Below are 17,988 nucleotides of genomic sequence, written 5' to 3'. Positions count from 1 at the left end.
TCGCACAATTGACCTCATTAAAGGGCTCAACAAACCGCCCCTAAGGGGCAGCTCCGTGCTGCCCCTTTCCTTGCCAGATTGGGGCCACAGCAACTACACATTACGGCCCTGATCTGGCCTTTCCGTGGCCCAAAAAGGGCACCCTAGCTGCTGCTGCCATGGCTTTTCAGCATTCCTTTGGCACAGCACTTTAAACGGAGTCCCATGGGGCCCCCTGCCATGCGGTTGGGCATGTGGCATGCATACACTACGACCCCACGACAATCTGTACAGGATATAAGAGTTGTTTAGCTTCTCTCCCCCCGCACGTTAAGTAGAATGAATAACTTCTGAATTACAGTAACTTCCTCTAAGAAGCCCATATTATGGTTGATCACAATAGGTCCAATAAACGCAAATCTGAAGAAGTGAATGGAGAGCCAAAAGAAGAAATGAACGTAGAAAACGAGGAAGAAGAAGAGGAGGAACAGCTTGGAGAGAAGGTATGCATGTAAGACCATGTGACTATTGAATGCTTTACAACATTTTGCTTTTTTCTTTTCTCCCCCCCCCAAAAAAATGTTTGAAATATGGATGCAAAGCATAGAATACTTTTAGGTGATGTGTATGGCAAAACAACTATGGCTTTAGTGTTTCTGTATTACCCCTGGAGGATGCATACCTTGCATTCACAAGAATCAAATTTTCACCTTCTTAAAGGAAGAAAAGGTTGGTGGCTTCTCAACACTGTTTTTCCCTTTCCAGGAACAAGATGAGAAAAGAATCAAAATGGAAACTAAAGAAGGGTAAGCATTGTTAGCTGGAAACTTGATGACTGGGAACATTCCTCCTTGTTCATTTTCCTAGCAAAGAATAAATAAGTTTGTAGCTGTGTAGAAAAGCATGAACTTATTTTGAGGTTTTCTCCTCTTTGAGAAGCATACATAAGACCTGAACAGGAAAATGGCAGCAACTTAGTGTGGCCAAATGCAAAAGAGGCGAAGGCTCTTATACCTCTAGTAGTTGTGTAGAAAAGTGAGCCTCACCCAGTGTGACTTGCCATGAAGGCTATAGCTGCTGAATTTTGAAAGGTACAGCAGCTTTGTTCTCCTTTGGATCAAGCCACTCTATAGCCATTTATTTTTCTAACCAGCCCCAACTAATTCAATAATACCAACCACAGTTTATCAGGGAGAGGGACATAATGAAGATGAGCTTATCTGATTGTGTGTTAAAATATAGGATATTTCTTGGTAAAAGTAATGACACTACTACTACTATAGAAAAAAATGCAGAAAGTCTTTGATAGTATTTGGGAGCAGTGCTGGCCTTTATTTTGTAACAACAGGGCAAGGGACTGGAAATGAAGCCAATTTATTTGTTCTCTTGAACTTGGATGCCCTTGTTTGAGCAAAGAGTGAACCAGGATTCGCTTCAGTTTTTTGGTAGATACAATCACACACTAGTGTTGGTTTGGAAAAAAGAAAGCAAGGGGCGAATTCACATGAATTGTGTAGCCCTGGTTTCTTAACCCTAGTAAACAGTTGGAGAACATTGCAATTTTCACAGGCCAGAAAAGCTGATAGTCTTTTAAGATGTGGTTACTTTGATTAAACATTTTGTGGTAAATATCTAGATGCCTAGCATTGATGGGATAACATAAGAGACATTGAGCTGGAACAGTCAGTATCTGTCCCACTTTGGAGGACATAAAATGGCTACAAATCTGCCTTCCTGTACAACTTTGTTCCTTTGAACATGAAAGCTGCTTTGTACATGAAAGTGCAAAGCACTGTGTGTGTATGTGTGTATTATTTATTTAGAAGAATTATAACTTTCCTTTTGGTTACAAGAGTCCTCGGTGTGTCTTGAGGATATAGATGAAAAACACCTACAGTAGTATCACAATTGTTTTCTACTTTACTGTTGCGTATCAGAATTAAAGGATTAAAGTTTACAGAATCTGTGTATCCAGTAGCTTGATAATGTTCTTGCAACAGCTTATGTTCAACTTATTTTACTGTTGGACAAGTTGTTTATTTTTGGGTTTTGTATTGTTTTATTTTGTTTTTTCTAGGTCTGAGATAAAGGAAGAAGCAACTCAAGTTAAAACAGTGCCACCTGTTAAAGTAAGTGGACATTTGTGTTTTTTTGTTTTGATTTGTATTTGGAAAATCTGTCTAGAACTGTAGCATTTCTGGTGCAACCCTCTTCCCTGATGGTTGATAAGCAGTATAAGCAGTCGAAGAAACATCTGTTCTCTGATTCTAGATACTGCAGTACAAGCATAAATACAAAACTTGAAAGTGGAGAGAAAGCAGTTCAGATGGCTTTCTAGAGGCTGGTCCTAATCTTCCTTGGCCTCTGTTTTCTGTCTTTAAAAACAGAGTACAGTCAACCCTACATATCCACGTGTTTTTTTTTAATCCATGGATTCGAGCATCCACAGCTTGAAGATATTCAACAATATATAAATTCTGAAAAGCAAACCTTGATTTTGCCATTTTATGAAAGGGACACCATTTTATTGTCCATTGTATTCATCCATGGATTTTCCTGGAACAAAACCCCAGCAGATGCCAAGGAGCCACTGTAATGATGGTGTACCTTACTGGGTAGTTTTTGAAGATGATTGAGAAATGTAGCTAAGCAGCTTCTGTATTTGAAGAGCTCTATAAGCCATGATGAGTGAAATGAAATTGAGTTTAAGAACTGGGTTGGTGTGAGCAAATGGTTCAGCAGCACAAATTTAGCAGACAAGCACCTATTCGTGCAGGTACTGCAGACATCAGTGTTGTTTGGGAAAACCTGTCAGATGTCCATTTTGGCTAGATTGCGACAGTCCATATAGCTGAGCCAAAATCATTTTATGATCTGAGGCAAAAGACAAAATGGTGTTCCTCCCCATCTGACATACTAAAGCCAGCTAGGCTGTCAGTTGAATCTTTCACACGGGAATAGTATCTGTTGCCACCCCAGAGGCATCAGGCTAGTTCAGGGAGCCCAGAGCAGCACATGTACCATTGCCCTCCGACAATGTGGAACACTGCTGCCCTGCTGGCATCTATTGCCTGAGGCAACATGACCTTGGTTATTCAGAAGTTACAATTAATGTTTATTTATCAAAACTGTTTTCTTAAGCACGTTCTTGTTATGTATTCAAAAACCCTCCTTTGTCTAAATAGGTAAAAATATTCTATGCAAATTTATTTTAAAATATTTTGTTGTGTCTGATATGATTAACTTCATGAGTTGCTTGAGAAATGCTTTATAGTGAAGATCAGGTTATACTGTCATTATACAAGTACATGCATACAGTTACAGTGTCATACAGCAAGCTTTTGGGTAGCTACCTTTTTGACTCCTGAAGTTAGCTGAGTCATGCATTTGAACAACAGGTTCTTTTTAGAGTCTTTATAAAACCTCTTGAAGGAATTAAAAAAAATCTTCTTTTTAAAGTGTTCAAAAATGACTGATATTATCCTGTCTTGTCCTTTGGTGATTTTCCTGATTTCAGATTTGCTCCTCCATTAAGTCTGGAACAATATTCCCTAGGTAAAAACAAAAACAAACCACCCTTCAAACTACGCATTTAAATAGTGAGGATTTTAAGGTTTGTTGGAAAAACATCATCAATTTTTTAAAATCCTTTTGTTGCTCATTAAATCTCCATTGGATGCCTGTTTTAACTTGCCTAATAAAAGGGTGGTTGTTTTCTGAGAAAGAACAACTGGTTCTCTCTGAGTAGGATCTTTCAGTGCAAGTGACTAATTAGAGCATATTATAAACTGACATTGGCATAATTATGTCAGTAAATGGGAAGTTTCTTAAGCCTTGTAAATTGAGTCCTCTTGAGTTTCCTGCATTAAAGTGGGGAGGTGGGCACAAAGTACAGCCTCCAGCTATAAGTAGATGGCAGCTCCCAGCATTCCTCACCACTAGTTTTCCTGGGAGGTGAGGAGTGGTGAGGAATGCTGGGAGTTGTAGTGGCTAGAAAGGGGCTGCACTTTGCCAGCCTTTCACACAAAGGTAACAAGGGCTGAGAAAAGCACAACCTTCCTCTTTCTATATAGTTTAGCAACTGCTAAAATTCATGCTAAAACGTAATTGCATGCAATCAAAAGTGTTTTAGCACAGGCTTTCCATTGTAACAGAAAATTTCTTGTGCGGTTCACAGTCCTGGACCAATATCTTGGGGTGACATATCCCTCTTGTGTCTTTCCTTTCCAGACCACTCCTCCCAAGTGTGCTGAATGCCGACAGTACTTGGATGACCCTGACCTCAAGTTCTTTCAAGGGGATCCAGATGATGCAGTAAGTCAGTGGACCTTTTGCAACTGAATGAGTAGAATGCTGCCTCAGTGGTTGCGGGTCCCTCCAGAATAAAGGCAAAATATTTTATCTTCCTAGCTAGATGAGCCAGAGATGCTGACTGATGAACGTCTGTCTATTTTTGATGCCAATGAAGATGGGTTTGAGAGTTACGATGATCTGCCCCAACACAAAGTGACATTTTTCAGGTGAGGCCACCTGCAGACTTCGTGTAAACCCAGGTTGGAAGGGAATTGGGAAGAGTGACTGTTGGAAGGCAAGCATTGCCTGGGGCTTTCTCAGTGTCGCGCTCTCTCCAAATGGGATTCTGCAAGTAGCAGCAGGATGAAGGAGCTGCTCATTTGGGTCTCTCAGGGCACAGGACAAGGTGTGCAGGGTAGAGGAGGAAAGTGATAAGCGCAGGTAGGCAAATAGCACTCCTGCTCAAGGCCCATCCATTTTTTATGTTCCAATTGATGCTACCAATCCAGTGGAACAACTCTCCCAGTACAGCTGCAGAACTGAAGCCAGCTGGACAGTTTGTGTACCGTAGGGCTTGAGAAAGTCAGGATCCTGCCTCTCTATTTCCTGAAATGCCCCATTTAGCATGGCAGTGACTGAGGATTCTGGGAGTGTTGTTGTTGTTGTATTATTATTATTATTATTACCACTACTACTGTTTGTATCCACTTTTTTCCAAATTTGGAACTCAAAAGAGCTGGAAAAAAATACCAACTTTGATCTACCCTAGTGACATGTAAAAGTATATAACTGTAGATAGGGATATTTGCCCATGTGTAGTTCTGTATCTGGATGAATGTGTCTGTTTTTAGAGAAAGAGAGGTAATTTAACTTTATAATAACACAACAGGAGCAGTTTTTGTGTCTTCCTTGCTATAAGGAGAGACTTTAAAGATGTAGGAAATGCCTTCAGTCTTGGGCTCTGCTTGTGCCAGCAGTGGCAGATGGAGGTCTTCTGAGTGGCAGGAGAAATCCTACTGGAGAAATCAGACCTTGCCTGAAAGTACAAGGCTGCATTGTTGCATCATGACCAGATTCTCAAAGGGCATTCTGGAGGAGGAGACAGGTCTTTCCTCTGTTTTCCCAAGCAGCTTTACTACCTCATTGAATTTGCCCTCTCTTGCTGCTTCTTTGCAGTCTCTGTGAATGCACACAAATGGGCTATTCTATGTCTGCTCAGATAGCATTGGAATCTTCTGGAATTGCTAGGGAGATTTTTTTGGCAGTAGCCCCGCTCATTTGTGTATATACCCCAGCATTCCCGCTCTTTCTCCAGTTCCTTTCGTCCACCGCGCTAGCAGCTTGAAGGAACTATGCCTAGATTCATTTGTTCTTGATAAATTCGGATTGAACTTAGACCATTTCATGGCTTTTCTTGTCAGACTGGATTCAGCTATGGCTACACTTTCAAAAAGTATGTGCAATGCAAATGAAAAATACCAGGCCATGGTATTCAAAGTACCTCCTGTGTTTGTGGGGAGGTCATAACGTGTCCACCTGATCTCATTGCAAAGCCTTCACCCCACAGGCTTGCAAAAATCGAGAGACTTGCTTCTGGGCAGCTCTCTATCGCCAAGTGCAGCAACCTGAAGCTACCATTTCAATGCTTTCTAAATCTTCTAAGAAAAACCCTAAATCTTCTAAGAAAAACCCAAAGCTGGCTGCTCTTACACCTCTGTAGTCACAACCGTTGCATCTAAGTTTGACCAGGATCATGATGCTAAAGGGAAACATTCTATAAAATGCAAGCACACAGAATCTGAAGGGTCACCACATAAGCACCACTCCTCAAAAAAGCACCGGGACTTTTCCCACACCGAGGCTGGGGAGTGTAAAAAGAAGAAACGCTCATCGGATTCATCCCATGAGCAGAAGTGCACTCTAAAATTGACTCCCCCAGCAGTTGAGGGATCACAACAGAAGGTACCTATCCCTTCTGAGACTTCTCTAGCAAAATCCCCAGTCCCATGTTGAAGTGGATGTGGAGTCTGCTTCAGAGGACAAGTTGCCCGCCTCTCCTCTGCCTCCTGCTCATCTAACTCCCATTCCCCAGAGATGGCTGATGCCTCATTTGTTCCAGGTTCAAGACCACTAGTTGGTTTCTCTTGAACCTCAAGAATGCTTCATGGATGTCGACACCAACTGTCAGTACCGTGAACATACTGATGAGGCTAATCATTGGTACCAAGAAGAAGATGCATCTTTAGATTATTCTGATCTGATCTTTGATGAATAGACAGGTCTATACTATGTTCCCTTAGACTGCCAAGACATTAACGATGACCACCTCATTCAGGAGTTACGTCCATCTCAATGTCGGCTACCAAAGCACCTCCTCCCATGCCAGTACACTAGGAATCAATATGTTCCTGGCCGAGACAAAGATATCCATCCCAATCCTCTTCTTTGTTGGCAGGCGTCAGCCACCCCAACCCCAATCCAAGTATGCCTCTTGCACAGAACAATTATTGCTCATACAGCTCAAATAGCGTTCAGACACATGGCATCAACCACCTACATCACCCCATGGTCAAGGCTCCAGTTCCAGGCTTGGTTCTTCTCTGTCTTTGATCCACAGAGGGACCGTCTTCTAAAGTGGTTCACAGTACCAAAACCCATGGCCAAGTCTTTGCAGTGGTGACTAACACCTGCCGATGTTTGTGTTGGAATTCCGTTGTTACCACCTCAACTAGAACTCACACTGACTACAGATGCTTCCCTGATGAGATGAGGAGCCTATACAGATGACCTCACAGTCAAAGTGAAATGATCACCCAAAGAAAAGCACCTCCACATCAATGCCCTCAAGATGCCTTAAGATCCTTCGAGTCCACCCTTCGGTACTGCACAGTTTTGTTGCTAACATACAACACCATGGTCATGTATTACGTCAACAAGCGAGAGGGAACTGGATCCCAAACCCTACTCAGCCTTGTCCTTTGCATCTGGGACTGGTGCATAGAGAAGTAATGGGGCTTGTGCCCGCAGCGTACCCCATTACTCCTTCCGGGGCGTAGGAGGCTTTTTTCTGGCACGGCTTCCAGCATATGCTGGAACCCGCGTGTGGCACGCCCGTATATGACTCAGGTGCACTATATGTTCTATTCCCTCCGTTCTCATTGATCGCCAAGGTTATCACCAAAACGAGGATCAACCATTCCAATGCCATCTTCATTACTCGTGGTGGCCAAGACAAGCTTGGTTTGTGCCACTGCTTCACCTGTCCAGAAGGAGTTATCTCTGCCTACCATTCCAGTCCGAAGGTCAGGTTCGATATGTGGATGTCGGGAACTTTTGCCTCATAGCTTGGCGGATTCATCCGTAACTTCCCTTCCAGAAACTGTCCACGAGGTCATCCTTGCAGCCCATAAATGTTCTATCCAAAAGTCTTACAACCTTAAGTGGTGCATATCCAAGACCTTCTTGACTGAGAGAGGGCTTCCCCATCTCAGGTTTGAGAACCTCACATACTGGCACTTCTCTTTACGTTAGCAGACTCTGACCTCTCACTCTCATCACTGAATTGCTACCTTGCTGCCATTTGCACTCACTACTAATTTGACAACCATCCTTCCTTTTTAAAAGAGATGCTGGTCACGAAAATTCTCAAAAGATTTAATAATCTCCACCCACCTTCCTCGATCCCTACCCCCACATGGAGCTTAGAATTCGTTCTTACCTGCTTATCCGGAAAGCCATTTGAACCTATGGCCATGACTGACTTACGATTGTTCTACTGGAAACAGCATTCCTCACAGTCATAATAATAATACGATATATTTATATTGCGCCTTTTCCTTGCAGAATCAAAGCGGATTACAAGTAAAGGCATCACTCCGGCTCGTCATGCTGGTGAGCTGTGTGCACTCTGTATCAACCAGCACTACCTCAGCTTTCATAGGGACAAGGTAGTACTCCATCCTGACATCACGCTTTTACCTAAGGTGGTCTCTTCTTTCCATATGAGCCAGGACATTGTGTTACCAACTCTGGATCTGAACTTGTCTATCGATACCAAATGCCGCCTCTATGCCCTTGATGTTCGATGAACGCTCGCATTCTATCTGAACAGGACTTCGAATTCAAGATGGTCTCAGAGACTTTTGTTTGTTACTTGAACTTGAAGTTGGGACTCCTGTAACCACTCAGTGCTTCTCAAAGTGGGTAACCGCCACCATTCATCTCTGCTATGAACATTCTAAGAAAACACACACACCCTGCTTGAATTTGAGCTGACTTCACCAGGGCAGTAGCCACATCCTTCATTTTTCTCAGTGGCATACCTTTGGAGGATGTCTGCAAAGCTGCTGTCTCATCTCAGCCACTAACTTTCATCTCCCACTATAGATTGGCCATCAGAGCAAGATGGTATGCAGCTTTTGGCAGGGCAGTGTGGCTTTCTGGAGTACATTGAGGATTGGTAAACTGAATTTTGCTATCTGTTAGTTCTAACACATGACTCAAACACCACTATTGTTTCCATGTCTTTATTGTTAGTTAATAAACACTGGTTATTGATATTCACTAGGTATTATGGCACTTCCTCCTACATTGACCAAATCTTATCAGTCTAACCCATTTGTGTGCATTCACAGAGACCACGAAGAAGGACAGGTTGCTTACCTGTAACTGTAGTTCTTTGAATGGTTATCTGTCAATTCCCACAAATCCCGCCCATTCTCCCCACAGAGTCGTGTCCTGCTCTTGTTCCTCTCTTATGCTGCTATGCAGCATCTTTATGGAACTGGAGAAAGAGCAGGAACACTAGGGGAATATATACAGATAAGCAGGGCTATCGCCAAAAAGTTTTTCCTAGCAATTCCAGAAGGTTGTGAAGTTATCTGCACAGGCGCAGAATAACCCATTTGTAGGAATTCACAGATGACCACACAAAGAACTACAGTTATAGGTAAGCGACCTGTCTTTATCAGTACTTTCCTTTGTCCCCTCCTCTCAATGCCAACAAAGGCACAGATACCTGATTGCAATACATTTTATTAATTTCTTGACTTAATGTAGGGGTGAGAATCATGTGCCATTTAGGTGGTTTTCAGACTACCATGTCTGGGAAGGACCCCATCACAACCAAAACGAAGTGGACACGATGGGATTTGTCATTCCAAGAAGCCGTAGATCTAACTATAGTAAATGTGCCAACAAAAACTGGTAAAGAACACCCTTGCTTCTGCCACTATTTGTATTTCCATAGTCAACCATGAATTCAGAGGGGTTTCCTTCGGACTGAGTGCAACCCTGCCAAATAGCAGCTGAAATCTCCTATCCTGATTATGAAATTTTCCCACCCAAAGTACTTCGTCTTATCTGGATTCAGCTTCATCATAGCTGGCTTATAGTGTGTGAACAACTTTGTCTGCATGAATGGAAGGCTGGAACTGTGTGTTAGACTCAAATATCAAAGACCCTACAACTGTCTATTTTTCTGTACAGCGTCTATGACCGAAAAGGCCACCTGTGTCCATTTGATACCGGTCTCATAGAAAGGAATATTGAACTGTACTTCAGTGGTGCCGTGAAGCCAATCTATGATGATAACCCTTGCCTGGATGGTGAGTATGAACTTGCTCTAAGACATCCTTGTTTCAGCTCCCAGGAAATTTGAATTGCATACTGCTGTCTGGTGGTTCTTCTGGCAGTCTGTGTTGCAAGCTAGTTGCCTAGGCTTGCAACACGTTGACAAGTAAACGAATTTGCTGACTGTTCACTCTTGTACTTCCAGATAGCTGAAGTTAACAGATGGAGTTCTTTAGGCATTGGTTTTCTGATCTTCGGCTGTATTGGGAAATGTTTATCTTACTGTAGTGTTCACCATCAGTGCAAAAATGAATGCCAAATGGTCCTAGTATTGAATTTATATCTGTTTGTGTCCAAAGGGTGTAGGAAGGGGGGTGGTGGGGGGGGGGGAATAAGGATGTTGCCACCTCAAATACGAATTCTGTCCCACCAATGAATTTTTCTTCAGTTGTCATATTTCTAGCATTGCAATAATTTCCAACTAAAGTTGAGCATTTAGAAACAGAATTTAGGTGTCCAAAAAAAAGGGCCAGGCATGGTTACCCAGGGAATGTGAACATAACTAATTAAAGAATCTAGTTATGTCTCACTATCTGCAATGGTAGAAATTTGGAAACTAAAGGGAAATTTCATAGAGGGAGAAGATTATTATTGGGCCCTCATTCCCCTCACCTTTGTTATTCCCCTGTTGTGTCAGCTTGTCATGGTCTTGATTTCAAACTGGGCCTTTCCCATTAAGAAATCTGTTATCCAATAACAAGTAATGTAAGAAATAGCACAGGAATTAGTGTACCCTTTATTCCAAAGAGAAAAGCTAAAGGGATACTAATGTTGTGCTTGCCTTTGCTTCACAAAGAGCTGATAGCGCCTTCTACATTGGGGAAGTACTGTGTTTCTTTAGGCCAAGAATTCCAGAGTTTTGTCTTAAACAAGAAACAGAATATGCCAAGCTTCCAAAAACAAGACAAAAACATACCAGTTGATAGAGCTCCTGCTCAAGTCAGGATTGGCTCTTTCGGATTGGTGGGGAAAGAGGGAAGTTCCTGTGTAGTCCGTAAGTTTTCATGCTTACAGGGGAAGGGAAGATCTTCAAGGATGGTTGTGCTGTTCTGCAGGCTGGACAGAGCAGAGCACCTGCCTCTGCTGTGGCCAGTTAAGCAAATTTCAACTATGAATACTTGCTGATGCTTATCTAGGAAGGCATAGATATGTTTAAATCTTCTCTCTGTTCCTATTACTGATTAAGGTGGTGTCCGAGCTCGCAAGATGGGTCCCATCAATGCCTGGTGGATAACTGGTTTTGATGGAGGAGAGAAAGCTTTGATTGGCTTCACTACAGGTAAGCTCCTAAGAACATTTTTCAGACACCATTAGCAGTAATTGTCACGATGGGAAAGCCAGTTGTATTTTCTTCATATCCCACATTTCTACCAGCCCTTGGCTTGCAAACGTCAAACCAGGCATAGCTAAAAGTACACATCATAAAAATGCTAACAAATAATTAAACTCTTAATAGTATTAAAAGCAAGTAAAAGCATGTCCATTTAAGAAAAATATATAGATAACATAGGACACTATTAAAGGCCCCTTTCATCATTAGAAGTCATTTCTTAAAGGCTTCTGAAATAAAATAATTTTTTAAAAAATCTGCCTACAGGAAGTATTGTAGTAATGATACTGGTCTAGCCTTCCTAGAAAAAGAATTCCAGAGCTTGCAGGCAGCCACTAAGTAAACCCTTCATGGAGTAGTAATGGAACTGCTGGGTTGTTCAAGTTTGTTTCCTCAAATGATGCACTCAAAATATTGTCAGGGAGAAGGGGAGAGATGTAATGGGATGCCAGCCAACTTCTTTTTAGGTGGATATAACTGAGTTTAGCCTAATCAGCATTTTCTTCACTATCCTTTCTCAAAAACCATTATTCTGGGTAATGTCTCATTTTAAAAAATGTAAGCTGCTCTGATAGCCTTTTGGCTGAAGAGCGGGGTATAAATACTATAAATAATAAATAATTGCATGCTGGGCAGAATAAAGTATCCTCTCAGATTTTTTTAACAACTTCTGGGGTGTAAAATAAATATACTTTTGTTTCTGATCTTCATTACATTTTTGTTTTTATGGATTTCATGTAAATTACCTTTCATGGTTGTGGAATCGAGAGTGCATTCAAAAATGCATTATTAAGTAAGAGAAAACAGTTGAGCAATAGAGGAATCTTAGGTTTTTTTTTAAAAAAACACATCAACGCTATCTTTTAAAAAATAGCGAAACAGCTCAGATATCTATTTAAAAAGCACTGTATAAAAGTACAGACAACCATGTTACCAATAAAAAAATTTATGTCACTGCTTCTAATCATAATAATAATAATAAATTTTATTTATATACCACCCTGTGGCGAACCAATCCGGGTGGTTTACAACATTAAAATAACATACAGCATAAAAACAATATATTTCCCTCCCCCCTTAAAAAGTTATTAAACTGCATATCTCAATTAAAACCACAATAACTAGTTAAAACAACAATAAATTAAACAAAATAATACCAACCGATAAACCACTGCAACTTCAGTTCTAAAGAAAAGAAAAGGGGGCTTTGGAGACATTACTGAGGAGGGGGGAGATCCTGAGGCTGGGATATTTTAGTCTGGAAAGGCCTGCCTGAAGAGATCCGTCTTGACAGCCTTTTTGAAGCTGTCCAAAGATGTTAATTGACGGATCTCATCCGGCAGGTCGTTCCAGAGCCTGGGGGCGACAGCAGAAAAAGCCCTCTGGGAGGTCGCCACAAGCCTCGATTTTTGAGGCTGCAATAAGTTCCTCCCAGAGGACCGGAGGGCACGGGGGGGGATTGGGAAGAGGTGGTCTACCGCCTCTATTGCTATCCAAGCTTTCAAAGCATGTTTGTGTCTTCATCTTTTTCTGTTGGGTTAGCTAAAAATGCCAGCCTTTACAGTTGCAGATACATTTTTTAAAATGTTGAGTGTACCAACTGTGTACTGAACAGCTGAACAGAGTACAAAAAGCCACAGTCCTGGGTTAAGGCAGCTTGACTGTTGAAAGTGCTGAATTTCAGCAACCACTTGTTTTCTGTGCTAATACGCAAGAGAGGATTCCTGTGGATTGTGGCCCTCTGAGCATTAAATCCTTCATGCTTATTCTTGCAACAGCTGCTACATGGGAGCTGTTGGTAGAAGGCTTTTACTTAAGCAGTGCTTCTTGCATGCTAGTGCTTCTGTAGCAGTTTCCTAGAACATTATCACGTCAGAATTGAGAAGTCTGTGGATTTGCTTGCAAGAGGCTGGTAAGCAGGATACCAGAATCTGACTATTCTACCGTCAGCATTTTGTCTGGCATATTCAAAAAAATTCTTTATTATTCACTTTTAAATTAGTCCCAGAGAGGCAAATGCTACGGTCAGAAAACAGACAAGGAGAATTTCTATTCTCCTCCACCTCATGTGCAAACTTGTGCTCTCTCGCTGTTTCTTTTATTCTTACTATCTTACTCTTTCTTTATTGCTTTCTTGCCTGGCTCTTAAGCTTTTAGGGAGGGATGAGGAATACAGAGAAGCCCTGTTGGAAATGGAGCGCTGGGCTAGATGAGCATTTTGGTTTGATTCTTGAAACCAGTTCTTGTGTTTGTAGGTGGACTATTTTTAAATTGCTTAATTGTCCATCGGTTCATGGCAGAACTTGGAAAGGTTAATTTTCTGGGCTACAACTCATAGTGTCCACTGGCCATGCTCAGCAGAGGTTACTGGGAGCTGTAGTCAAAATAAATTATATTTCTAAGCTCTGGTTCATGGCTATATGTTTGTACCTGAGTCACATTCACCAGGATATGGCTTTGCATTGAATTCTAGCTTTTGCGGATTACATCCTGATGGAACCGAGTGAGGAATATGCCGCCATCTTTGCCCTGATGCAGGAAAAGATCTACATGAGCAAAATCGTTGTTGAATTCTTGCAAAACAATCCTGATGTCAGCTATGAGGACTTGCTGAACAAGATAGAGGTTAGTTGGGACAGAGCAGGGGAACAGTCTGTACATTAGAGAGGGAATGTAGCCAGCCAAGCCTTAATATAGCTCTGGTTCTGAATAAGGTTCTAAAATGGTGTGTTGTAATCCTGAGATGTTGTGAAAGATACTTGATTTTTTTGGCTGTCCCTTTCTGAAAGGGAAAATTCTGGTTTGGATGGGGATAGAAAGGTCAGATGTCTATTCCCCATTTCTACCTCAGAGAAGTCACATAAGTCAGTGGTAGAAAGTGTGCTTTGTTTATATAATATCCCAGGTTCCATTCCTGGTATTTCTGCTGAAAAAAAATCAGATGTTTTGACTTCAGCTCTCTAGGATATTATACACAATGTGGGTGCCAGGAACGTGGAACTGAAAGTTTTCCACTGTCATATTTTTTCATAGAAATTTTTCTGTTTCTAAAAGCTCATTTTCATAAGATAAATTAGGATCATAATGGATAAGATAACAATGAAACTAGAAAATTTCAAAATTGTAAATCAGGCTTCATCAGTCTCCTTGCAACTCAACTAGTAATAATAAATTTCTGTATTAAAAATACTTTGGAGTGGTAAATTAACCGTGCATGTCTACTTAGTAAATTTTGTTGAATTCAACAGGACTTACTTCCAGGTAAGTACAGGTTAAGTCTCCCATATCAGGAATTCCAAAATCTGAAATATTCCAAAAACCAAAACACTTTTAATGAGTGGCTGAGATAGTGACACTTTGGCTTTCTGATGGTTCACTGTGCACAAACTTTGTTTCATGCACAAAATTATTTAAATTATTATATAGACTTGCATTCAAGCTATGTGCATAAGGTGTGTATGAAACATACATGAATGATGTGTTTAGACTTGGGTCCTATCTCCAAGATACCTCATTATGTAAGTATATGCAAATACAGGTATTCCAGAATTTTAAAAAATTGAAAATACTTCTGGTCCTAAGCATTTCAGATAAGGAAGACCCAACCTGCATGTATAAAACTGCAGCCTCAATATCTTAATTCTGAGTGCTTTCCCTTTTTAAAAAAATGGAGAAAAGATGAACTACTGTGCTATCAAGCTGTCAAGGTTAAAATATTTGCAGGAATCCCATTAAAAATAATATCTAATAAAGGTCTGAATTGTTTGAATAGATAATTTAAAATGCCTGAACTCAGCGGCAGTAATTTTTCAGTAGATATGTATAGGTTTGTCCTGTAAATACTTTCTGCATTACTCTTTTGTAATTAAATTAACTCCAGTTACTTCAAGATAACGAAGAAAAAACATTAGAGACATTTCCTTGAAAAAACTAGAAGGCAGTGTGTATTTTTTCCATCTCCCACCTTAAGAACAATCCAGTCAAATAGGTTAAAGTGAGAGGCTCTTCCTGTGAGCTCCATGGATGAACTGAGATTTAAATCTGATTTTTTTCAGTTCAGGTCAGATTGTGTAGTTCAGGCAAGGGGAACCTCTAAATGTTTTGGCCTACCACTCACATCAGCCCATCTAGTATGGCCATTAGTAACAGACTTCTGAGAGCTGTAAATGCAAAAACATCTGAAGGCCCCAAATGTTCCTCATCTATGCTGCAGACCCCGAACCAGACCACCTTTCAGAATGATTGAACAACCATCTTTGAACAACAGGCAGCTGCAAAAATGGATGAAATCAGTGTTGCAGGATCTTCTGTTCTTGTTCTAAACTCTTTCTCTCAAGCTGTCAGTTTTGAAGTAAGAGAACTGTTACATCCTGTAATCCTCTCCAGACAACCGTTCCTCCTGCTGGATTAAACTTCAACCGTTTCACTGAGGATTCTCTCCTCCGGCATGCCCAGTTTGTGGTGGAGCAAGTTGAAAGCTATGATGAGGCAGGAGACAGCGACGAGCCTCCTGTTCTGATCACACCCTGCATGAGAGACCTGATTAAGCTGGCTGGCGTCACTTTGGGGAAAAGGTACACCAAGGCTGCAAGGAGGGACAGCCGGACGGAGTGCATCCATAAATAACTGTCTCACGACAAATGAGCAGTCTCTTATACTGGAAATTGGCCTTGCCTAGGAAAGGATCAAATACAGTTGAGCTTTATGTTCCCTACTTTAAAAAAAAAACTAGAAACACAAATGTTGGTCTCAAGATGCAGAATTCTGCAATTTGTATGATCTGTGCAGATGTGCACAGTTTATTTTATGTTGTATATTTTCATAGTTCTTCTGCCGCTGTCAGTTGCAGGTGGGAGTTATGTAGCACTGGTGCTCTACCAAAGGGTCTTGTTTAACCACCTGAGTGACTTTTGAAATTTCATTAAACATTGGAATATGTCCCACACATTCACAAGCACTAGAAGCTTGTGCTGTTTTTTAATGAAAGTTTTTTTTTTTGTTTTTTTTAGGAAAGAGCATATAATCCAATGTGGCTCATAGGATTCCAAGAGTCGCTACATTGATGTGATAAAGCAGGAAGAGTCCAAACTGAGCTTCAGCCAATATGGGAAACAGGGGTTTAATGAGTTCTCTACACAGCTATTAGGTGGACAAAGTGTAGCTCTGGGGCTTCTAGCAGCCCTTCCAGGCCCCTCCAGACTAATTGGATTGCTCTTTTTGTAGCCAAAAAACTGAGTTTCTTCCCCTGGAAACCTCCAGGAGCAGCAGGTCACCTTTTAAATAAGTTACCATTCCAAGGCATTACTTAACATGTTAAAAATATAATTTTTAAAACAATAGAAGTGGGCTTCTTTCTGATGCTTCCCGCTTGTTTTTTGGCAGGTCATGTGGCCCCAACATGGTCCCCAGGGGAGAAAACCTGACCCCAGATTTCACTACCATTGCACAGCACTGATGTAGACAGCATTTAATCTCCAATTAAATGGAAGCAGCCCTTGTCCCAGAAATCTCTTGATTTTCTCTGTTAACCTACCTAGTCTTAACTATTAGTTAAGACGTAGTTCCTTAGGGGGAAACAGTTGCATGAGTGCAAGCTATAGATCTTTGGCATTTGGCAACAACTGATATGATGGGATGCTCTTTTATATGGACTATGACCTTTAGTTTAACAGTGAGCAACTGGAAGGTTTGGGTGGTCATACCTATCTGTTTCTCCATCACCACCCACCATTGCTACCTTAATCATGCCCACTAGAGATTTCTGGGAGTGTTTTTTTTCAGCAATAGCTTGGAATCCTATAAGCCACACTGTCTTTAACATGGTAGAATGCACAGTTCACATCCCTGGAAATTCTAGACTAGAGAGCAAAGCAGTAGTCAATTGGGTGTAATGACTATTTTTGGATGGCAGAGGACATTCAGTCCTAGCATCCTCCTGCTTCCATACTTTGAAACAGCAGAGCCATATGATTTGACCCCTCAATGTGCATTACATTATAACCTATGGTAAAGGCTTTGGAACAAAGGAAGCTGCTTTATATTGTGCCTAGCCACTGGTCCCTCTAACTCTCCAGGGTTGTAGGTGGGATAGTTTTCCAGCTGTTTGACTCTGGAGCACCACTTGCACCCAAAGTATGAATTTGACCATTGAGGGAGAGCCTTCCTCATAGATCAGCTGCATGAAGAGACACTTGAGTGAACTCCCTTTCCATTGTTAAGATGAAGATGGAATACTGTAGCCCAGTGTGGGATGTTTAGATGTTTTGGACTGTTGTTCCATCATTCCTAGCTATCCAAAATAATGAATGAGGCTGATGGGAGTTGAAGTCCAAAATTGGGAATGCCAATATCTGCTTGAGGAAGGTTGCTATAGGTCCTTTGATGCAAAAAAGTGATAACTTGTATTGTCCCAGTGTTCTTTCATCCAAGCAAGGTCCAGCAAGTGTGTAGTTTCTCACATCAATTTTCTCCTTCCAGGCGAGCAGCAAGAAGGCAGGCCATTAGGCACCCTACTAAAATCGACAAGGACAAAGGCCCCACCAAGGCCACCACCACCAAGCTGGTGTATTTGATCTTTGACACTTTCTTCTCTGAGCAAATAGAGAAGACCGAAAAGGAGGAAGACAAGGAGAACGCTACAAAGCGCAGGAGGTGTGGTGTCTGTGAGGTAACTACAGTGGGGCTGTATTGCTGGCCTAAGCCCTCTTTTTCTTGCAGTATTGGTGGGTTGGTGTACTTAAATGGTTGGACCCAAA

The 17,988-nt window shown here is 41.4% G+C and overlaps 1 protein-coding gene across 1 annotated transcript in view; it reads left to right on the top strand.

Moving 5' to 3' along the window:
• DNMT1 (DNA methyltransferase 1) overlaps window positions 1-17,988 on the top strand; it is a 53,767-nt gene that overhangs the window by 12,399 nt on the left and 23,380 nt on the right. Inside the window, exons 6-15 of the mRNA XM_089486255.1 lie at window positions 383-482; window positions 745-785; window positions 2,057-2,108; window positions 4,210-4,293; window positions 4,390-4,499; window positions 9,760-9,878; window positions 11,090-11,182; window positions 13,707-13,858; window positions 15,620-15,807; window positions 17,711-17,900. Coding sequence (XP_089342381.1) covers window positions 383-482; window positions 745-785; window positions 2,057-2,108; window positions 4,210-4,293; window positions 4,390-4,499; window positions 9,760-9,878; window positions 11,090-11,182; window positions 13,707-13,858; window positions 15,620-15,807; window positions 17,711-17,900 — 1,129 coding nt within the window. The remainder of the gene's footprint in view (window positions 1-382; window positions 483-744; window positions 786-2,056; window positions 2,109-4,209; window positions 4,294-4,389; window positions 4,500-9,759; window positions 9,879-11,089; window positions 11,183-13,706; window positions 13,859-15,619; window positions 15,808-17,710; window positions 17,901-17,988) is intronic.

This window comes from Sceloporus occidentalis, unplaced genomic scaffold, assembly GCF_023333645.1.
Source record: "Sceloporus occidentalis isolate IW3139 unplaced genomic scaffold, rSceOcc1.0.p SCAF_1, whole genome shotgun sequence".
In the NCBI taxonomy this organism is placed as follows: domain Eukaryota; kingdom Metazoa; phylum Chordata; class Lepidosauria; order Squamata; family Phrynosomatidae; genus Sceloporus; species Sceloporus occidentalis.
This window is presented reverse-complemented; position numbering and strand designations above follow the sequence as displayed.